Here is a 24,051-nt window from a genome sequence, read left to right as displayed (position 1 = left end):
GACTCATACTCTCACCTCTGATAATACTGCTCAAATATCAGCTCCTTTATGAAACAATCTAAATTGCTCATGTCCAGCCACTACTACTAGCACTGCCATTGTCGTTTATCCTGCTCTTTTTTTTTTTTTCCATGACACCTGGCAACTTCTAGCATATTATATAATATACTCCCCTTGCTGGAATGTAAGCTGCATGAGGAGCAATGAGGGTGGGAATTTTTGTTTGTTTTATTCATTGATGAGTCCCCAGCACCTAGAACAATGCCTGGCAAATAGTTTGTATTTGGTAAATACTTGTTGAATGAAGATGCCTTAGATATAGCTTGAAAGGAGTATGTAGGATACATTTTTAAAATCATCTGTAAGTTAGATGATTAGATATTCTTTACTATTCTTTATCTTTTGAATTTGCCCTCTTGCCTTTCTTACTTTCCATAAAACAATATATGTATGTGTCATTTGTCTTCCTTCAAGCTAATGTCATTTCCACTGAAAGTTGGAAATTGGGGGCAGTAGCAGTAGAATATGAGTATCATTTGCAGTATGTCTGGAATGACTGCTGCCAGAGAGAGATCTTATTGCAGATTTTCCTTTTTTGTTGATGTGATAATAAGAAAGGGAAGGGAGAGGAGAGCACAGTTAATTTAAGCTCTTCTTTATCCTCTTATTATGGAAATGTATACTGTTTACCTTTAAACCAGGGCTTACATTTTAACTTAACCCTGAGACATTTCTGATTTACATCTCCTAGAATGTCTTTGGGTTATGATGTGAGCCACACAACATTTTGAGTTTGTAATTCCTCATATTTTGTATCCCTATGAGAAAGAAATTTAGTTAAATCAATTCTGACCATGATCCTTGGTTCTCCATCTCACGTCTGTAAATCCTCGACTTTCTCAGCTTCTGCCCAACCGAGTATCTCAAAACAACTACTGTAATTGACAAATTATCACAATTGATAGCTGTCTTTTATTTTACCTCTGAATGAAGAGCACCTAGATCATCCTTACTTCTAGTTTTAGTTGGTGAAAGGGGTCTTTAGTTAAGATTTTCCAAAGGCTGACTTACGTAGTACAAGTTATAACCTCACATTTTTGTGCAAAAAAAATTCGTGTTACCTGTGCTGAGTTGATTTCATGATGTAATATAATTAGAAATCTGCCAGATAATCCATGTTTAGAGAAACAACATTAGAGGTAACTTGCTAGCTATTAGCCATGTGCTTTAATTTAAAAATTGAAATACATCTGTATTTCTCAGTTTCTTATAATTTTATTTTCTTGTTTTCCATAGGATATTAGCTGCAATGAGATTCAGGTTCTTCCCCAACAAATGGGGAAATTACATTCACTTAGAGAGCTAAATATAAGAAGAAATAATCTTCATGTGTTGCCAGATGGTAAGATGCTCACTATTTCTACTGACATGAATAAGAGAGTAACTATGTAAAATTTAATTTAATTATTTTTCATTTCTGAACAGAATTAGGAGATCTTCCCTTAGTCAAGCTGGATTTCTCTTGTAATAAAGTGACCGAAATTCCAGTTTGTTACAGGAAGCTGCATCATTTACAAGTAATAATTTTGGATAACAATCCATTGCAAGTACCACCAGCACAGGTTTGTAATAAAAAAATGATACTTATTTCTTATATTTTTATTCAGAATTATATGTTACTGGTAAGCCAAAAAACATCAGAATTAGGAGTCAGTTTGATTTTGAGGTATTATTGTTGTCTAAAACAGTTTTTCTGAGAAGTGACTTTTTTCACCTTGGTAGGTGTTTTAGCCTAGCTTCTAGAGAACAGGATTTAGAAAACACAGACATCAACTTCCTGCTTGTGAACTGATGGTTCTGGTTGTCTATGTTATTTTGAAAGGATAGACTATGGAGTCTCTCTGCTTCTGTCCTACTCAGGTATATATCTACTTGAGATTTATTGTGTGATTGATTGGAACACATTTTTAGCACTGATAGGTGGGATCATAAGAGAAAGAACAAGATACAAGTGGAAAAGTATTAATCTACACTTTTAGTTTGAGGACTAAATCCATGTGGAATCCACTAAAGTGGTAGCAAAGGAATGCACTGTGCTCTAAGCCCATAAGGACAAAGAATGACAGAGAAGAGGACAGGAAGGGAGGGATGGCAACAGAATTTTGGAAAATGGAAAATAGGTGGAATAGTGGTGATTAGGGTTTCTACTTGCACTGGACAGGAGTATCTGGCTGAGGAGGCACATGGTAGTGAAGTGCCAGCCTGAACTCTACTTCCAGGCTGTGTGTCCTGGCACTGGGTTTGTATACATCCAGAAGATGGGTTACCTTTTTCTTCCTACAAGGGTACATTCCACTCATTGCAAAGGAGGTACCTTTTCTAAATTCAAATAAAAACTGGCTGGGATCCTGATAGTAGCTGCTTTAGTAGGATGAGGAAAGCTGAAACTTGTGTCTGCTATAGGAGAAGGCAAAAAGAAGCAAATTGATTTTACTGTGTTAAATCTGGTGATGTCTTGAGTATTTCTTCGTTGATTATTGGAGGAAACACGTAATTCTGAATATAGGGATGAAAGACTGAAAACATGAAGGTCTGTTACAATATCTAAGGCTGTGCTATCCAGTAGAACTTTCTGGATGATGGGAATGTTCCATAATCTGTGATGTCCCATACCATAGCCACTTGCCATGTGTAGCTACTGAGTACTTGAAATATGGTTAGTGCAGCTAAAGAATCACAATTGCAATTTAATTTTATTTTGATTAATTGAAATTTAAATAGCTTTGCATGACTAGCGGTTAACATATTGGACACTACAGGTATAAGATTTACACTCTCAGATTCTTGCCCTTAGCTCTGCAGCCGCATGGCTTCCCCTCACTTGCCTTAGCAGAAGCCTAGGGTTGACTCTGAGAAGTAGGTAGATTTTCTCAGATTCCTTTCTTCAGCTTAGTAGCCAAATGAGTATTGCTCCTTGCCTCAGCATACGCCTGGAGTTTACTCTAAAGTAGCTCTGTCTGCTAGCACTTTCTGTGGTGATGGAAATGTTCTGTATCTTCACTGTCCACTATGGTAGCCACAGGTGGCTATTGAGTACTTGAAAGTATATAGTGTGACTGAAGAATTGAATTTTTAGTTTTATTTAGGTTAAATTTAAATTGAAATAGCCACATGTAGCTAGTGGCTACTGTATTGAACAGCATAGCTGTAGAGAGACTCAGCCAGAGTCGAGGACTCCAGGTATAGTTATGGGCAGGTTTGAGATCCCATACTGAAAACTGAATGCGTACACACTGAATGTTGGGACCCTTCAGTAGACTTCTCTTGCTTGGCTCCCAGAGTGCTTGCAGCCTGTCTTATATATCTCAGGCAGGATTGGTGGATTTCTCTCTTGGTTGATTGAACTAGGAGAAAAAAACCCTATAGATACACTGATCATTGGCAGTCCCCTGATGAACTGTGTAGTCCCTGTCTGATCACTAGACAGTGAGGCTCACTATTTATAAACTTCCATCTCACATACAGAGCTTTCATTTGACTTCTTATTGTTTCACTTTTGAAAATAAACAGACAGCCACGGATCACTAGACATTGCAGAAATAATCTCTAACATGAAAGGCAGAGACCAAAGCACTGAGAGGCTTCCATTGAAACAAAATGGGTCACATTCATAGCAGTGGTAATCAGAATGACTTCTCAGTAGCAGTGTGGAAAGCTGGAAGTTGTTAGAATGATGCAGTCAAAGACTGAGGGAGTATTTCCTACTTTATACACTCAAACTATCAGTCAAATGTAAGGTAGGAAAAAGACAGTTTCAAACATGCAAGTTCTCAGAAATTTTAGCCTCCTGCACCCTTTATTAGGAAGCTAGCAGAGGGGTCCTATATGAGAATGAGGGAGTCGATTAAGAAAGAAGAATTCTTCATGTCCAAGATTGACAGGTATGCATAGACCTAGAGAGCAACCAGTCAGTTTGGAATGGGGGATTGTCTCCAAAAAGAAAATAGAAAAAGAAGAAAGAAACTGATAGGTGATGTGTTTATCAATATGGAGAGAGATGTTTTACAGTTCTGTCAGAGTCAGGAATGAATTAGTAATAGGCATACAGAAGATTATGCAAAGGGAAAAATGGGGCAATTAGTCACTTCAGGAAAAACAAAAACTTACATGAGAAAAGAAATGTAATCTCACTAACTTATGTAGTTCATCTGTGAATATTTTCTTGGTCATAATATAAATATGAGATTTTGATTTAATGAAAAATTATGACCTACTTACAATAATAGCAAAGATTTATATAGCACTTACCATGCTCCAGGCACTATGCATTAACTCTTTTCTTATAGCAACCCTATAAACAAGTACTGTCATTATACCCCATTTTATGTAGGAGGAAACAGAGGCATAGATGTTTAGTGACTTGTCCAAGGTCACATGGCTAGCATCCTTGGCTTCAAACCAAGGTAGTCAGACTCCAGAGTCCATCCTCTAACAACTATGCTATGCTTCTGAAGAAGTATGTTTATATGAGTTGATGAGGATTGGCGATGGGAGGATGGTAGTGGTGGTGTTAATGATATGGGATGGTAGTTGTGGTGATATGAGAAATCTAAGTTCTCATCTTGCTTAGTAAGACCTCAATAAATAAAATCTATAATTGAAAAATTAAAAAAGCACCTGAAGCATATTATTTATAAACATGAAGGTATATAGCAGAAGCCAAGTAAAAGATTTGAATATGGGGACTGCATCTTAAGATTGAAAGAGGTGAAATGGGGGAATTAACTTTTTGTCAACAGTTTTAGAATTCTCTTTGATTTTTAAAACTATATACATGAATTATTATGATATAAATTAAGTTTACAAAAGAAAATAATTTACCAGCATTTAATTCGGTAATGAACCATAATTGTTTTAATAGGATACATTTTATTGGTAATGTATTTATATTCTAATAGCTCAAAAGTTTTAAATTTTTCTTTTAAATGCAATTTTTTAATGGTCAGATCAGATCTGCTACCTATTAGATTTAGCTAACAAACATTCTTCTTTATACCTGGGATGATAATTACATTTTAATGTACTTTTCCTACTGCTTTCTTTGTTGATTCTTTTTGTATGTGTTGCTCAGTTATGTTAGGCCATAAAATAAAACATTTTTAATTCTAGTTTTTAAGAAATATTTATTTGATAACACGGTGACTGCAGTTAACCTTTGGAAAGCTGGCTTTTTGTTTCCCTACTGCTCATTGTCTATCTTTTTTATGTAGAGTATTTTCTTTCACATAGTATTTTTTTCCCCATTAATCCTTTTCTTTATCACCAATGAAAATAACTTTCAGGATATTATCTTAGTTGAATTGAGTGTTCAAAAACTTGTTTCATTCTAACTGACCTGCTGTCACACCTTTGAACAAACTCATTTTTCCTGTATTTAGATTCTTTTGATTAGCTTTCTTCTAGTGTTTAGACCAAACGACTTAGTGGTTCTGATGAGATTACTTTTAAGAATTACATGGATTTTTTTTTCTTTTCTCACCACTACAATGAATATATTTCTTTTTGCTTTTTGTTTTTTTTTTGTTTGTTCATTTTTATTTATTTTTTATTTTAAAATTTCTTTTGTTTTTTATCTCTTTGCTTTTTTTTTTAAGGCAAGTTTCATGAATTGTAAGTTTTATATTGTTTAGTGGTTTGTACATTGTTCTTTTAACAAAAATACTTTAGTGAAATACAGAAAAATGAACTTATTTTTTCTAATAAGAACAGAGACCATAGTAGAATTTTAGTTGGTGTCAGTGTTGTCAGTTATTTTTCAACTGGAATCAGAAGTACAGGTTATTTAAATATGCAAAGTATCTATTGTGATTGTGGTGTCTCAGAATAATTAGAGGTCATTAAAATGTAAAAATAAATTGGTAGATGACATTTATATTTGGACCTATATAATTTAATCTTTTTCTGTTGTTTATTGACAGATATGTTTAAAGGGTAAAGTACACATATTTAAATACTTAAATATCCAAGCATGTTGTAGAATGGATAAGAAACCAGATTCTCTGGATCTTCCATCATTGAGTAAAAGAATGCCCTCCCAGCCTCTCACAGACAGGTAATGTAATATTCTGACAGTCTCATTTCATCATGATTATGCCTTCTCTTTCTATAAAAGATATTGATTAATCTTGAATGTACTGAATATATTTAGGCTGATTGGCCTAGCGTTAAAATCAGTAATTGAAAAACAAACAAATAAAAAAGTCAGTAATTGGCTGAAATGAAATATCACCATCATACAATGAACTTCTGGTATATTAGGATAAATTTGGAATTTTCTCAGAAAATGTATTATTAAAGCTTTTAATAGTAAAATGTAAACATTTGACATTATAATGCAGAAACACTATAATTTCTCAGCACTTGACAACTGTTAATTCAGTCCTGCGATCACTCTATTGTACATTTGTAATAACAAGTAGAATTTGACTTTGAACTGAGGTTAGTGGAAGAGCAAGACATGTGGGGTTACCTTTCACCTTCATGTTCTTTATGTCTGGATCAAAAACGATTTATCATTGGTGTTCTATATGATACTGGTGTTTTTCTCCTTGTGAGATTTTGAGATGTTAGATTTAATGGTCTGTTTTTAATTCATCCTTTTGAGATGTAGGTTGATCTGAAAGATTTTATGAAAACATAATTCCATCCAGTAGTAAGGAAAATAATTTGAAGTTGGATGAGACTACAGAAAGGGAGACTATGCTCCTGCTTAAAATATTTAAAGGCTTGCCATTGTATTTATGACATAGTTTAGACTACTTGGAATGGCAGTGTAGTAAGCACTGTTGTTAACAGTACAAGTTGTTGAATTCCCAAATAGGACTTTTTTTTTTTTTAATATTTCTGTTGCCTTAGTAGAATTAAATATCTGAACATTAAATTTAGTTACTAAAGATTATTTTGTTTAATATTATGAATGATAGTAGACCACGCAATTCTATAAAAATTAGACTTAATTCATATACTAATCTCTATTACTCTGCTTTATATTTATTTAAAAATTAATTTACTTTAGTAACAGCATTCATTATATTAGGCATTCATTTATTTCGCAAATATCAGTTGAGTGTCTACTGGTAGGTTCAGGGTATGTTTTGTTGAATGGCATACACATTGGTCTTGACCCTCGTGGAGCGCACATGCTAGCAGAGGAGGAGTCAGTCAGTAAACAAAGCAAGAAAATACACACACACCACACATACATGTATAATTTCAAATTGTGATGAATGCTTTGAAGGAAAAGGGATTGTTTCAGAAGTATGGTCAGGGAATGTGTCTTTGGGAAGGTGAGGTTTTAAATCAGGATCTGAAAGGAGCAAAGCCTGCTGTGTAAAGAGGGAGGGGAAGAGCATTTCAGAATGAATGACATGTGCAAAAACCTTAAGCTAGGAAGAAACTTGGTGTGTTAAAAAAAAAAAAAAACTGAAAGGAAGTCAGCATCGTGGTACAAGTTCATTTTGGAGAGGTAGTCATGGCTTAAGTCCGTGTGGGGTCTTTGGAGGCTGTGATAAGGAGTTGAGTTTTACTTAAAGTACAATAGAAAGTCATTGGGCAGTTATAAGCAGGGAATAACATGATTTGAAATATGTTAAAAAAAACTATTTTGGATCTTATAGAGAGAATAGATTGGAAGTAAACAAGAGTAGAAGCACAGAGTTAAGTTGTTGTGGTACTGCCAAGAGATTGAGCATTATTGCAGTGAGATGAAAAGGAGTGGACAGAGTTGATATGTATTTTGGAGATGGTCTCTACCAGTGCTGACGGATAGAAATGCAGTATGAGCCACATAAGTATTTAAAATTTTCCTACCCATTAAAAAAGCAATAAACAGGTGAAATTGATTTTAATAATACATGTTATTTAACCCAATATATTAAGTCATTTCAACATATAATTAAATATAAAAATTAGTGAGTTATTTCATATTCGTTTTCTTCCTTTTAAATCTTTGAAATCTAGTGTGTATTTTACATCTATAGCATGTCTCACTTTGGGCTAGTTACATTTTAAATGCTCAGTGACTATATATGGCCAGTGGCTTCTGTACTGGACAGTGCAGGTCAGTAGAGTTTATTTATGAGTTGGCTCTTGGGTGTGCTAATCTTACCCACAGCCAGTATTGAATTACTTAGAAAGTTCTCATATGTACTTTCTAGTTTCACACTCATGTCCTTGGCTATATGGTTCTTATTAGAATACTCTTGCATGCCTCGACTACTTCGTAAACTCTTTATTCTACATAGATAAGCATTACAGTAAGTATGCTTATCATCAGCTTTTGGAGTCAGACATGGTATACCTGTGAAGCTCTTCTCCAAATCTTAATAACTGTATGTCCTTGTGTCACATCGCTGGCCCTCAGCTTTCTTATATGTGAAAAGGAAAATAATCATATGGATGCTGTCAAGATTAAACAAAATAATGTATATGGGGTACTTAACACAATGTCTTACCCATAATAATTCCTCAACAAATAGCTTATTATTATCATTGTCATCTATTACAAACACACCAGTGTATTTTAATATAGTACATGGGTGTATTATTGTGCAGTGGAGTCAGATGGATTTTGATTCTAATCATGGTTTAACCTCGTAATTCCTCTGTGGCCTTGTGTAAGTTATTTAATCCCTCTGAGCCTGTTTCTTTATTTAAATGTTAATAATACCCACTTCATAAGCTTGTTGTGAGAATTAAATGTATGCTTGGCAATTAGTTCAATAAATGATATTCAGTAAATATCACATTTCCCCTTCAGAAGTGAACTTTTATAAGCTTTATTATTTTCATTTGTAAAAGGAAATAATAATGCATAAATTGTATAATGTAAAGATTATAAATAAAATATGAGGTGCGCCTGGCACAATATCTAACATAATGTAGACACTTAACAAATGCTAACAATTACTGCCTCTTTTCATCCTTCCAGATTAATCTCAAATGTCACTTTCTTGGGTGAGGCCTTTCCTAACCTTACCAAGGCAAATTAGTTGATCTCTCTTTTCTAATAGCACTTTATATTTACCTTTGTCATATTCTTCAAAACATATAAACATACTCTCTTCCCCTCTGGGCTGAGAACCCTTTGAAGCCAAACATTTTAAAATTCATCACATCTCACTTCAGGAGTTTAGTGTAGTACCTGACACTTGGTAATAGCTTCTCTGACTTTGTTGATATACTCCTGAAAAGTATAAAATGAGTATTTGGGGAAGAAGTATAACATAGTGATTAAGATCAGGGACTTTAGTGCTAGATAATCTTGGAATCAAACTTAGACTGCCATTCGCAAGTGCATGGGCAGTTTGTTTAACCCCTCTGGCCTCAGTTTCCTCTTCTATAAGATGGGGAAGCACCAATTCCTGGCACATAATCAGTGGTCAGTTGAATGTAAGGTAATTTTGCAAATTAAAGGGAAAAATATTTTGCAACCTGGGAGGCATACTGTAATTCAGAAATTTGCAAAGACAGCTCTATCCTCACACCAAAACAATTGTTTATTCAGTGCTTTGTAGACTTTTTTTTACCTTTTTTCTCTTCTTAGTTATTAAATGGGCATTATTTATAAAACTAAAAATATTTTTAGAACTAATGAAGAAGAAACTGTATGAATCAAAGTTTAAAAATATTTCAGCATTCTACGGTGAAATGTGTCAAACTGATGAGAAAAATGGAAAGGTCTTTATTAAGATGATTTTCTAGCAGGGATGTCTGCTTTTCTGAATCTCTCAGGAGAAATAATAGGCTATTGTTAACAATTTTTACAACAGAGCACATGAAGAAAAAGTTTTATATGAAGGACACAAATAAAGTGTTTTGTATAATCTGATATTTTTCTCCTCATGTCTTTAAGGATCTTAAGCATCAAAAGTATATATTCTGTGTTATTTAGGGAAATTTTAGGTCAGTTCTGTATTATCCATATAAGAAGAAAACCCTAACTGCCATTAGAATTTGTATTTCCATAGTATGGAAGATTTTTATCCAAATAAAAATCATGGCCCTGACTCTGGAATTGGAAGTGATAATGGAGAGAAACGATTATCTACAACGGAAGTGAGTCTTTTCTATTGTTCATCTGTTTTATTTTAAAATTTTATTAGAGCTTTGAAATAGATGGATACTTGCACACACTTCATTTATTTTGCTTAAAATATCATTGCATTTTATGACTTCAAATAAAAAAAGGACATGTACATTTTAAAAAGCAGAACAGTAAACCTTATCATTACTAATTTTTGATTTGAAAACTGGAGATTTAAATCAGATATTCTATACTTTATATGTGAAATTAAAGCAACTTAATTCTTATCATATATTTAAAATACCTCGTTTTTACTTTTTGCTTATTCCTTTCAGCCATCAGACGACGACACAATCAGCCTTCATTCTCAAGTCTCAGAATCAAATAGAGAGCAACCATCAAGAAATGACAGTCACTCAATAGGAATTAAACCTGATTCTCAGAAAGGTAATTGATATGGTGTCTGGTATTTTTATTTCATGTTCATAGCCCTTATTAAAAATGAGTATTTTATTAAAAATGGGCTTTGAAAAATAATAATATCTTTGGCCAACTCTTTTATTGAGAAAATATATTTTTTCTAAGCACTGCAGTGTCAGAGCACACTGTTTACTATTCATATTTTCTAATAAAAATTAATCTATACTTAGACCAGGAGGTGTATGATTTTATTGATCCCAACACAGACGATGTAGCAGTTCCTGAGCGAGGAGATGCACATATCGGATCATTTGTCTCTTTCTTTAAGGTAAAGAAAACTTTGTACAAATATTAATAGTATCTTCTTAATCTCATAAAAGTAACCCATACAATTTAAAATGATAACTTTTTTTTTATATAAGGGAAAAGAAAAAGGTCCTGAAAAATCTCAGAAAAATGAAGAATTGGGAGATGAAAAAAGGTAAGCACACATGAATTCTTAATTTGAAATGTCACTTATTAATACCTGGAATATTCATTAGATATTTCTACTTGAAAGAATTTTTTTTTGTTCATTTACCTGTTAAGTTCAGATAGTTAATTTGTAAATATTTCATTTGTCTGCATTCCCTAATTAAACAAAATTATAGTAAGCATGTAAGCTGAGTGTAGTATGTACGCTGTTTTCTCCCCATAAATGTAATAATAATGTCCCCTGTTATTATTACCAAGGAAGACTGTACCTTCCCATACATTGTCCCATTTGAGCTATTTAACAACTCTTTAAAACAGATGGTATTGGCCTAATTTGACCAATAAGAAACTGAGGCCTGGAGTTTCAAATGTCTGTACTCAGATATTCTGACTTTTGGTCTGATACACTTTCCATTTCATCAGACAGGTTATGTTAATTATAAGGGTGTTTACTTCTCTATTAAAATAGTTATACTTTAGGTCTTTTCTGTATCATTTATCTTATGAAATGGTGGAATATGACCTACCACATTTTTCAGTCTCTCCTTCAAGTTGCTTCATAGCTGCAGGAAGGAGCATTTGTTGGATACCTCCTCTGTACCAGAATCTGTGCTACGTGCTTTCCCATGTTTCTTATTTAACCTTCGCTAAATCCTGCAGGGTAGATATTGTCCACATGTTTATAGATGAGGAGGGTGAAGCTCAGAGACTCTAAAGTTTCTTGTCTAGAACCACTTAGCTAGTGTTCATTAGAACCTAGAGTGTGAAACTAGCTCTCTCCTATCCCCAGATTTTTCTCTTTTCTCCACATTGTACTTCCTCCAAATGACCTTGCTGGTAACTTTTTAAGGAGTCATCAATTAATCTCTGGTACCCATAAGGAGATGGAATGCTTTGTCTTGTACTCCATATTTCACTCTTCTCGTACTTTCTCACCTTATCTCATGAGGACAGTTCATCAGCCATGAGTGGCATGCAAGATATGGTAAAGATATAGTGTCAGGTTTGATACTGTTTTTAAAATGAAATACCTTTGGGATAAAATTACTAGAGTTTGCAGAACAATTTTAAAATTCCTTTGTTCTTTCTGAATGATAAAAATTATATATTTTAATGAATATTGTTTTGGCAAATTTACCAGTCTTATCTGAACCTATTTTGTATTTCCACTACTTAAACATTTTACACAGAGATTTTAAAAATCAAAATGAATAAACTGATAAAAGCAGAGTAGTTTGATAAAACGAGAAATTTTCATAACATTTTCTGTTTATTTCTAAAGATAGACTAAATAGAGTACTGCACTCCTTATTATACTCAAGACTGGAGAATATGCATTGCTAAATTATTCTTACCATTACACATTTCAGAAATTACAAAATGGTAATATAGATTACTTCGTTAGCCATTGATTATATTAATATAACCAGTATGTTACATTTCCTATTGAGTAGAGAGGCTAGATATGTTTTTATATTCCTTAAATAGTCTTTGCTTCTTACTTTAATGTTTCAAATATAAGGACATTAAGATTTTAGCTTTCACATGCTGTTAAAAATAAAAAATGGTTTCTATTTCTGGAAGCTGGCATAAAATATCACCTGCCTTACTTTTTGGATAACCTTTGTGTCACCTTTCAGACTTGGAAAAGAACAGTTATTTGCAGAGGAAGAGGATGATGATTTGAAGGAAGTAACTGATTTGAGGAAAATAGCCGCTCAGTTATTGCAGCAAGAACAGAAGAACAGGTATTTTTTTCAGTAATGAGATTTAAATAGACAAATTTTATAATCATTAAATCTGAGTATTTAAAGATTATGAAGTAAACAGTAAACAATAGGACCATCTTAAGATCTATTTCAAGGAACTAACTACTAAAAGACAATAGGAAACACTTAGAGGAGAAATGTAAAGTTAGCAGAATACTTTATATTCACATAGTCGTTGTATTTAATTATTGCTTGGCTGTCTTTTTTTTATTCCTGTGTGCTAAATAATAATAATTGTTGATATTCATCTTAGCTCACAGTAGCATTAGATATTTTATAAGCATTTTTCCAAGTATATGTCTTAAATATATAGTGTACTTTTTATCAGATTCTGAATTATTTGGGATATGCATAAACTCCTTAAAATTGAATTGAAATATGTAATGATTGATTAAATCATTATGTTGACATGAAGGTCACAGGGTAACTTTCGTTTATTTCTTTTTTTTTAAATAACTTTTTTATTGATTTATAATCATTTTACAATGTTGTGTCAAATTCCAGTGTAGTGCACAATTTTTCAGTTATACGTGAACATGGTCAGCGAGCATTGCTCCCTTTGGCTAGGCTTTCTCCAAATGCATGTTATTGGCAATGAGGAGGACATTATGTTAATGAGTATGAAATCAGTGCAAGTCCATTTTTAATACAGAAAAAGTTCTTTGCGCTAGTGAGAGTTAGCTATTATTGCCATCTTTATGTACTGAGAGTGCTACATTTATAGTTTTGAAATAATCAGGAAGGTGAAATGTTTTTGTTTTGAGAAAATTAAAAGAATAATTTTGGTGCATTTAACATGGATAACTAAGAAGTATTTTACTTACTTATTCAAAGCAGTAAATGCTTATGGGTCATATGACCATGTTTTGGGAAGTTTGAAAAAGCATACTGGCATTTGTTTAAAGATGCTTTGAAAAATAATTACTATTAAAACTTATCCAGTGACAAATGAGTGGTTTTTAGTGGCCACTATTTTAAAAAATCTGGGTATTTAAATATTATCAAATAAACAGTAAACAAATAGGACCATCTTAAGATTTATTTCAAGGGATTAACTACTAAAAAACATCTTTTTTTTCCACACAGCCACTGCATTTATAGAATTAAAAACCAGACTAGAAAACATCACTCATTTTTATCCCTTCTGTATCTTATGTATCCTCATTCCCAGTTCACATTTTTCTTCTGCCATAACTTTGTCACCCTTCTCTGTGAAGTTTATCTTCTAATCTTTTCCTATGATTTATTTCTAATGGACCCTTTTTTTTTTTATTGGCTACTTAGACGAGGTTGTGTGTGTTTCCCCTTCAGTATAATCAAAGTATTGATTGCCCCCATAGTTTAAGAGGCTTGATTAAGCAAGTCACCACCTACTCTGTGTAGCTTAAAAATTAGTTGAATTTCTATCTCCTCTACCTGTCGGGTGAAAGAATTGCATTTATAAGGACAGAGAATATTAATTTTATAAGAACCCACAACAATATCCATTTCACTCATTGTGTTAAGAATAGCATTTGAGTGCATAATTTTAGATTTTAACATTGCCATGTATACCATTTCTGTATTTTCAATTTTCCCCTGTTGTGTTAGTTTTCCATCTATCCTTCTGACTTAAATTATTCTTTCTAGCCTAGATACAACATCAAGTGATGTTTCATAGGTCTTGTTTTTGTGATAGTTTTGTAATCAGTGCAAAACAGCATCTAGGACTGCCTTGTACATAGTAGGTACTCAGTAATACTGTTACTTATTAATTGATTGCTTGAAAATTAGAACAAATTTAAAGCTAGTCGGAACCATTAATTTAGTTAATATATTTCCTCTACATAACTTCTGTTATTTTTTGAGATGTATGCAAAATTAATTTCTGTCTTTCTCTGACTATTTCTCTTCTTCATCCTCCTTTTCAGATGTTAGTGCATACAAATATAAGATCTTTTTGGATTAAGTATTACTATGCAGTGACATTAATGTTGTAGTAATTATGTGTAATTTTTGAAGGCATTAAAATTTATGATACCTGGTCATAAAGTAAGGAGCACATTTTACTTTTAAAATTTGTAATCTATAGACAGATTAAATTAGATCCCTAGGGAGTTCTGTTATTGGCTGAACTTAAACTGATCTCAGAATTTTTTAATGCTGAATCTACTGTTTTCTCCATTAAATGATCTCATCCTTCCTTCTAAACTATGTTGCTATTGTTTACATCTCTTAGATGTAGATAATTAACATTTATTGTTTACTGTTATAATACTTAACTTTAAGTGAGTCCAGAAAGTAAAAAGTAATCTTGTATAAGGATATATTTCTTAGAGGATTTGAGTTTTTATATCTTCTCTGGTTGTAGATTTTCCCTTTCACACTGTATTGTGCTTTAGATTCCAACTTTATTAATGAAGAATCTGAAATGCTATTTAAGATTGCAAGTCAACCAGGAGTTGTAACATTTCTTTTTAGGCTTTAACATGATCATTGTAATGTTTTTTGTTTGTTTGTTTTTAGTCTTGGTTTAAAATAGTTTATCTGAGGTAAGATTATCTTTGTATATCAGGAAGTACTGCCTAAGACTCCTACTTTGTAGACTTAACCACTTAACTGTTTCTTAGCTCGTTACTAGTCGAAGGAAAATGCAGTTAGCTCTCAGCTAAAAGAGCCCATGCATGTACTCCAAAATTATAGACAATTTAAAAACTGCTTATGTTGAGTTCAGTGATGATTTTCTTAGAGCAGTTTTGATACTTGCTTAGTTCATACTACTTTTAAAATTATCTTTGATTCTTTAAGAAAGTTTATGCTAGTACTTGGTGGATGAAACAATCCTAAGAAAGTAACAGGAGGATATTGCACAGAATTAATACTCAAAAAGGGTGGGAGAAGAGATCAGCAAATAAACCACCAAGTAGGTAACTTGTAAGTGTTCAAAATCTGAAGCCTGGTTGTTTAGAAGACTGCTCCTTCTTTTTCTGAGATACACAGATTAAGCTACTTGATATTGACAGTTTATTGTTAAGATTTTAGAAGCTAATCTTTATCCCTGTTGTCAAAATATTGGATTTTTTCTACTTGTATTTGAGTGTATTGAAGTCCCCCTGAATCAGTGACCTTGTCTATATTAAAATAGCTGTTCCACAAATCATAATTTTATCTTCACTATAATTTATGAAATTAAGAGCTTTTATCTTAAAAAAATCATTATTTTAAAATAATGTTTACTTTGTGAATTATTTAGCCAATTCCTCAAATTTCTACCAACCCAGCTTATGTATGTTAGTATCAGAGAAGTGGCTACAGGTCTTTCTTATATTAATTTTCTTATTATGTGGCTTAATAAGTAGATATTAAAATTTGTTTGATTATCAGTTGACTGGTTCACACTGCATGTGCATTTCTGCTAACTTATTCTATAGTATTTTCTATTATGTCTTTCCTTTTAATAATTATTTTATTTGCTTTTAGGTGTGTCCTGAGAGTTTTTACTTATTATGGAGAGATATGCTTCAGAGTACTATGTAATATAGCTAAATTTTAAAAACTAATTATGAAAAGTTACATTGAAGTATAATTAATTAAGGATCATGGAAAGCAAAATCAGATTTTGAGCAGTTTATTATTTTGGTTTAGGATTACAGACATTATGTATGTTACCTTTTCATGTGATTTTTTTTTTTCTGATCATATGAACATTCTAATTTGAGGAACATCACGTTAACCTCTAGCTTGTTATAACTAATTAGGTAGATTTCTCAACCCTTAAAATCTATCCATTCTTCCTTTTCTGCTTGCTTTACTAATGACTTCCCTGTCCTCTCCCAAAACATCTCACTTCTTCCATCTTTTGGTTTGGTTGATGTACGTGAAATGTGAATACAGACGGAGGCCTTTATGTTATAGAGCGTCATTCAGTGAAAAACTCTTCCAGAGGACCAGAGCAGCAGGACGTGCATCAAGGTATCTAGAGTTTGTGGAAGCCTTAAGTATTAAGGGTCTAGGTGGATGCAGTTAACTAGTCTTTTACTTAAAATACAGTACTGGTACCTGGATTAGGGATATGTGTTAATAATCTAGAAAAGATATTTAGATACAACGCATTTATTTTGACTTTGAGTATCACAGAGTAAAACATTAAATATTAATGTATACAGCAAAATTTTACGTAGGAGAATTTTCAAGTACATAAAATATATTTTATAGGTAAGTAGATCTCAACTTTTTTTTGTGCTCCTATATGACTCATACACATCAGTAATCGCAGCACTAGTGAGTGTGGTATGGGGAGAATTGAGAATTTACTATAGTGAAGGTCATTGTAGTTTGACCCCCCTCCCTGGGGAATAATTCTGACATTCCCCCCAGGATAGTTTGCACTGCCGCATCTCCTTTTTAAATTAAAAAAATTGTTTTCTCCTCTAGTTTTATTGAAATGTAATTGACATACGGCATGGTATAAGTTTAAGGTGTACAGTATAATGATATGACTTACCTATATCATGAAATGATTATCACAAGAAATTTAGTGAATATCTGTCATCTCATATAGATACAGAGCTAACGAAATAGATAATTTTTTTTTCCCTTCTGATGAGAACTCTTAGGATTTACTTCCTTTTTAAAAAAAAAATCACTATTTAAGGATTTTTTCCTAAAAGTCTTAGGTGTTTTATTACCTAAATTCTTCTGCATTTGGGAATTCACTACAATTTTAGTGCCTGCCCATACAAAGAAGAATAAAAGTGTCATTAACCTCAAAATTGGTGCAAAAATATACTGCTTTGCCTGTGGTACTTTTCCTTTGCCCCTCAGTGTGACCTCTGGTAGCCTCTACTAAATCCAAGCTAGTGAGGAAACTGGAGTAGCACAAATTGGCTTCTTTATGTTAACCATCTTTTTGTGATTGCCAGCTTATATTTGTTTTATTATGTATTTTAGTAGTCAATATGTAGCTTTAATTTTAAATTCCTTTTTTTCTCTATATTCTTTTTATAGTTAACATCTGAAAATGCTAATTTGAGTAAAAGGCAGATATTTTACTCCTTAAAAAAACTAAACTTTAAAATTGAAAATTGTTACATTTATATACTAAATAAATATTAAGAACTCTTAAATGTGTAAGTTACTTATATTAAAGAAAGATCGTTTATAATTCATTACTTATGATTTTGAGATTACTACTTAGAATTATATAAAATTGTGGATAAATAGTTCGCTCATGCAGTAGTGGTTTATCGTTCTTTATTTTTCTTTCTCTTTTTTTTTTTGTTTTCTTCAAATACTGTTTCATTTGGTTATTAAAAGTTTAATAAACTTGTGGACTTTTTTTTAAGAGTTGAGCTTTAGCACTGGCTTTACATTTCGAATTAAGGTTTATTATTTGGCTTTTGGCAAAAAGATTATTTATTACATCAGTGTGATCCTATCATTTGCTATGCTGGGAAAACTAAATCATTTGTGATGGTACCTAAACAATCTACATCTCTTTATCTTCTGTCTCAGCCGAAAGTTAGATATGCACAGGGAAATAGCATGTTAGAAGATATCCAAGCCTTGAGAAAAAGTTTATAAAAGAAGATACATGGAAGAGTTGGTGAGCTTCATTTCTTCATAATAGCCAGTGTGCTTATGGGCATCTGATCTAAATAATATTTAAATATTGTTTTCTAGCAAAGATCTTCATGGACCAGATGCAGTTTATTATGGAGATCTTTTATATCATGTGTGTACACTATTCTATTTAATATATTATGGAATTAATGTGTTGATTTGCTTCTAGGATTCTTAATCATTCAACTTCTATCGCAAGAAACAAGCCAAAACAAACCATGGAATGTGAAAAGAGGTATAAAATACCTTAGTTCTTATATTTAATATTTTATAATGAGAGTTGATCCTTTGACAGTGATGTTCCTATATGTGGGCTTTATTTTTTTTAATTGAAGTATGGTTGATTTATAATTTTGTGTTAGTCTCTGGTGCACAGCAAAGTAATTCAGTTATACATATATATTCTTTTTCATATTCTTTTCCATTATGGTTTATTATAGGATATTAAAATATATTTCCATGTACTATATAGTAGGACCATGTTGATCTGTTTTATATATGGTAGTTTGTTTATGTTAATCCCAAACTCCTAATTTATGACCCCACTACCTTTCCCCTTTGGTAACCAGAAGTTTGTTTTCTATGTCTGTGAGTCTGTTTCTGTTTTGTAAATAAGTTGATTTGTATCATATTTTAGATTTCACATGTAAGTGATATCATGTAGTATTTGTCTTTCCCTATCTGACTTACTTTACTTAGTATATAATCTTTAGGTCCATCCATGTTGCTGCAAATGGCATTATTTTATTCTTTTTTATGGCTGAGTAATATTCAACTGTATGTATATATATGAGTGTGTGTGTGTGTGTGTGTATACACACACACCACATCTTCTTTATTTATTCACCTGTCAATATACATTTAGGTTGAATCCATATCTTGGCTATTATAAATAGTGCTGCAATGAACATTAGGGTGCATGTATCTGTTCAAATTTGAATTTTCTCTGCAGGGTCATGTGGCAACTCTATTTTTTTTAGTTTTTTAAGGAACCTCCATACTGTTTTCCACAGTGGCTGCACCAACTTACTCACCAGCAGTGTAGGAGGGTTCCCTTTTCTCCTATATGGGCTTTAATTGAATATTTGTTATCAATTTAATATAACCAGATAACTTAAAGTAATGTGTTACAGGGTAAGTTAAATTGACCTTTGATATGAACAAATCCCAAAATGCTGATTTGATCTTTCTGTGCTTATACCTGCATTTTGTGTTGTTAATAGAATCATTTATCCATTTAGCAAATATTTATTGTATTACTGTTACTGTCAGGAATAGTGTGTTTCTTCATCATTGATTGTATTTACTCTCTATGTTATTGTTCACTTTTTAATTTCTTTTCATTTAGGTTTTACTAAATTCCTCTCTGTGAATACATAGTCTAAGTCCACATATATGAATTCCAGAGAACTAGAAGACCTTGAGTGTTTCCATTTATTCTTTTTGGTGGTTTGAAAATTTGCATCAGACTCAACTCCTGAGTCATTCCTATGGAAGTGTAAAAGTCCAAGGCTGGGATGTGGGTACAGAAGTATACACAGAGAATTAGCATTTGCTGAATGCTTGTTATATGTATACTGCTCTTAGTGCTTTAGATGTATTATTTCATTTAATCCTGGTACTAACTGTGAAGTTGTTACTATTGTCATCCCCATTTTATAGGTGAGAAACTGAGGCTCAGAAATTACCATAGCTTGTTCGAGATCACACAGCTAGTAAGTGGTACAGTGAGAATTTAAACCCAGTTTGTGTAGCTCCAGAACCTCAAGTCTTAACATATGATAACAAGAATACTTTGCTTCCTCCAGATTCACACATTTCACTGATGTCTTTTCCTAACTACTTCACAGTCCAAACTGAACTTATTTTTCCCCAAACCTAACCTATTTCTTCTGTATAGTTTGCCTGAGTGAGTGTGTCACTATTTGTATAGCCATCCAAGTCAGCAACTTTGGAATTATTGGAAATTCATTTCTCTTATGCACCCTTCCCAATCCATTGAGTCATAGAAAATTACAGCTTCTTAACATTGTTCGCATTTATCCCAACCTCTCCATTCCTATTGCAGTTATGTTGGTTTGGGCCCCATCTTTTCCACCTAGATTACCATAACAATCCCCAGACATATCTCCTTTCTTCAGTTTGGCCTACCTTTAAATCTGTTTTCTATACTGATGTAAGAGTGATGGTTCTAAAACACAAGCCTGCACTATGTGACTCCTGTTTATTATCTTACCTTCTAATAGTTCTTTCTAACTTTTAGAATAAAACTTAAAATGTTTGGCTTAACCCACAGGATTGAAGTTAGTTTCAGTCAACCTGGCTTGAGAACCTCATCTCATGTGTTCTTCCATTTTGCGCCTAGGAACAGTATTCTTTTCTTTATTCCAACATGGTTTCACATCTCTGTGTTCTGTATCCTGGTGTCTCTGCTGGGATTGCCTTTTCTTTCTCCGCTTTTCACTTAGAGTTTTATGATTCAGTTCAGGCATCTGATGACTTTTCATACCCAAATCTAGAAACATTCATCTATCTCAAATTTCATTTAACTGGATTTAACCCACTCTGTCCCTTTTTGAATATTTATTCTATTATCTTACATATTTGTTTTCCTTCAAGTTTCTGTTATTACTTTCCCTCTCAGTTCCTTTCATTTCCATCTTAAGGTTCCTTACCAGGTTCCTAACATTCTCTTGAGGAAGCCCCAACGGCCCAAACTTCAAAACTATGATATCCAATCCTGGCTTTTCCTTCACAGAACCTTTTTCTCATTTCAGAACAATCACTCAATTTCTTCTTCAAAAACAAAACAAAAAATCTTTTAGTTTTTTCCTGATTATAAGAATAATGTAGTTTTATTGTTGAAAAATTGGAAAATTTTATCACAAAGAAAAAAGTAGGTAAACATTATCTGTTATCCTGCTCCTCAGATGACAAGTCTTGGTATTTTGGTATTTTCCCTTTAAACCTTTTCTCTATAAATGTACATGAACATTTGCATGTGTGTACATGTATACACATACACTGCAGAGTTACATTACCTGTTACCTACCCAGCACCTCCACTTGGATGTATTATAGGTATATGAAACTTAACTTTCCAAAACCACACTCTTAATCTCCTTACTTGTACCTCTAAACCTGTTCTTCCTGCATTTTTCACCATTTTAGGAAATGTCGACTCCATCCTTCTAGTTGCTCGGCTCAAAAACCTCAGTCATTCTTAACTTGTCACTTTCTTTTACACCCCATAACTAACCCTTGAGCAAATCTTCTTGACTCTACCTTCAAAATATGCCCAGAATCTGATCACATCTTACCACCTCCACACCTACCAGCCTAGCCCGAACAATCTCTTATTTCAGTTATTTTAGCAGCCTCCTAACAGATCTCCTTTATGTCCTTGCTTCCCTTTAGTCTGTTTTCCAAAAAATATTAGATTGGTATTTTTAGAATGTAAGTCAGATCATGTCAGCATTCTCTACTAACCTCCCATCTCCTTCAGAATAAAAACTAGAGTCCTTTAAGGACTTGTGAATCTCTACATTATTTAGTTCCCTTCTGTATTCCTCTCTTGCTTCACTCTTCCTGCTGGTTAGTTCTCTAGTTATACTGGCCTCCTTGTTGACTCTCAGTACACCAGGCATTTCCCATCCCCTCAAGGCTTTGTCCTCTGCCTGGAATGATTTTCCTCCCAGATAACCATATGGCTTATTCCTTTGTCTTCAGGTTTCTGTTCAAATGTCACTTCACCAGCAAGAGGCTCCCTGAACAACTTATATAAAAGAGCATGCCTCCCCCACTCCTTTTGCCCTTTTCCCATAACCTACTTTATTTTTCTCCACAGAACTTAATACTGTCTGACGTTGTAAATATGTACTTTTTACCATCTGACATTCTGAATATATACTTCTTTATTTGTTTATTGTTTGTATTCATCACCCCATCACCCCCTGGGCACACTACAGTGTTGATTTTTATCAGTTACTAAGAGAAGACTATTTGAAATCTCCAACACTAATTGTGGATTTAGCTTTCTCTTTAAAGTTCTATCATTTTTCCTTCATATATTCTGAAGCTGTTATTAGATACATAAATATTTAGGATTGTAATGTCATCTTGGTGAATTTATACCTTTGTCATTATAAAGTGACTTTTAAAATATTTCTGGTAATACTCTGTGCTCTGAAGTGTACTTTTCTGATATTATATAGTCACCTCAGCTTTCTTTGGATGAGTGTTAACATGATATATCTTTCTCCTTCCCTTTATTTTTAGCCTATTCGTGTCTTTATCAAGAAAGTGGGGTTTTTTGTAGTTAAATTTTGGTAGCATCTTCCTTTTCTATCAAATCTGACAACCTGACTTCTCATTTCAGTGTTAAGATTGTTAATATTTAATGAAAGTATTGTTATTAATGGATTTAAATCTACCACATTATTGTGTTTTTGTCATAGCCATTCTTTGTAGCCATCTTTCCTCTTTTTCCTCCTGTTTTTTGAATTATATTTTAAAGTTCCTGTTTATTTTCTTTGTGGACTTATTCGTCATAACTTTTTGTTATGTTAGTGATTGTTTTAGGGTCTAAAGTATAATATTTAACTTATCGTAGTCTACCTTGAAGTGCTATTATGCCATTTTATGTATCAACAGAAAAGTATACTTCTGTTTCTTCCCTTCTGGCCTTTGTTGTATTGTTGCCATACGTTTTACTTCTATGTTTGTTTAAAACCCCATATTACATTGTTATTATTTTTGCGTTAAGTAGTCACTTGTTTCTTGAAAGAGAGTTAAATGATCAGAATAATGTCTTTTACCTTTACCTCCTTAGTTACCATCACCACTGCCCTTTGTTCCTTTGTGTGGCTCTATATTTCCATGTATATCATTTTCCTTCTTCCAGAAAGAGATATTTTAGCATTACTTTCACTGCTGGTCTGCTGATGTGGAGTCCTTTCAGTTTTTGTATGTCTGAAAAAGTCATTATTTTACCTTCATTTTTGAAAGATACTTTGCTAGTATAAAATTCTAGGTTGACATTTTTGTTTTCTTTCGGTACCTTCAGAGATGTTTTTCTACTGTCTTCTGGATTGCATTGTTTCCTGTGAGAACTCTGTTGTCAGTGATTCACTAAACTCATTGTGTTTTTTCTCTGGCTGATTTGTACATTTTCTCTTTATTATTTATTTGTAAGTAATTTGATTATGATGTATCTTGGTGTAGTTTTCTTATATTTCTTTTGCTTAGAGTTCACTGAGCGTCTCAAGTTTGTGGATTTATTGTTTTGATGAAATTTGTAAATTTAGGGTCCTTATTTCTTTTTTTTTCCTGTTCAGTTTCTTTTTTTTTTTTTTTTTTTTTGAGGTATAGTCAATATATAATGTTGTGTCAATTTCTGGTATACAGCACAATTCCTCAGCCATATGTGAATATACATATATTCATTTTCATATTATTTTTCACTGTAAGCTAGTACACAATATTGAATATACTTCCCTGTACTATGCAGTATAAACTCTTTATATATTTTATATATACCAGTCAGTATCTGCAAATCTTGAACTCCGAGCCTATCTCTTCCCACCCCCCTCCACCTTGGGGTCCTTATTTCTTTAAGTATCTTTTCTATCACCTAACCTATTCTTCTGGAACCCCAATTATGTGCATATCAGGCCACTTGAAGTTTCCTACAGATCACTGATGC

At 32.8% G+C, this 24,051-nt stretch overlaps 1 protein-coding gene across 2 annotated transcripts in view; it reads left to right on the top strand.

Moving 5' to 3' along the window:
- LRCH2 (leucine rich repeats and calponin homology domain containing 2) overlaps positions 1-24,051 on the top strand; it is an 81,254-nt gene that overhangs the window by 32,601 nt on the left and 24,602 nt on the right. The window contains exons 4-13 of one of the 2 annotated variants that reach the window (XM_074358905.1): positions 1,297-1,402; positions 1,486-1,622; positions 5,979-6,112; positions 10,029-10,116; positions 10,420-10,531; positions 10,735-10,832; positions 10,927-10,985; positions 12,619-12,726; positions 16,621-16,698; positions 18,518-18,583. In XM_074358905.1, coding sequence (XP_074215006.1) covers positions 1,297-1,402; positions 1,486-1,622; positions 5,979-6,112; positions 10,029-10,116; positions 10,420-10,531; positions 10,735-10,832; positions 10,927-10,985; positions 12,619-12,726; positions 16,621-16,698; positions 18,518-18,583 — 986 coding nt within the window. The remainder of the gene's footprint in view (positions 1-1,296; positions 1,403-1,485; positions 1,623-5,978; positions 6,113-10,028; positions 10,117-10,419; positions 10,532-10,734; positions 10,833-10,926; positions 10,986-12,618; positions 12,727-16,620; positions 16,699-18,517; positions 18,584-24,051) is intronic. The other variant, XM_045517998.2, reaches the window with a different exon arrangement.

Source organism: Camelus bactrianus, chromosome X (genome assembly GCF_048773025.1).
Source record: "Camelus bactrianus isolate YW-2024 breed Bactrian camel chromosome X, ASM4877302v1, whole genome shotgun sequence".
In the NCBI taxonomy this organism is placed as follows: Eukaryota; Metazoa; Chordata; class Mammalia; order Artiodactyla; family Camelidae; genus Camelus; species Camelus bactrianus.
This window is presented reverse-complemented; position numbering and strand designations above follow the sequence as displayed.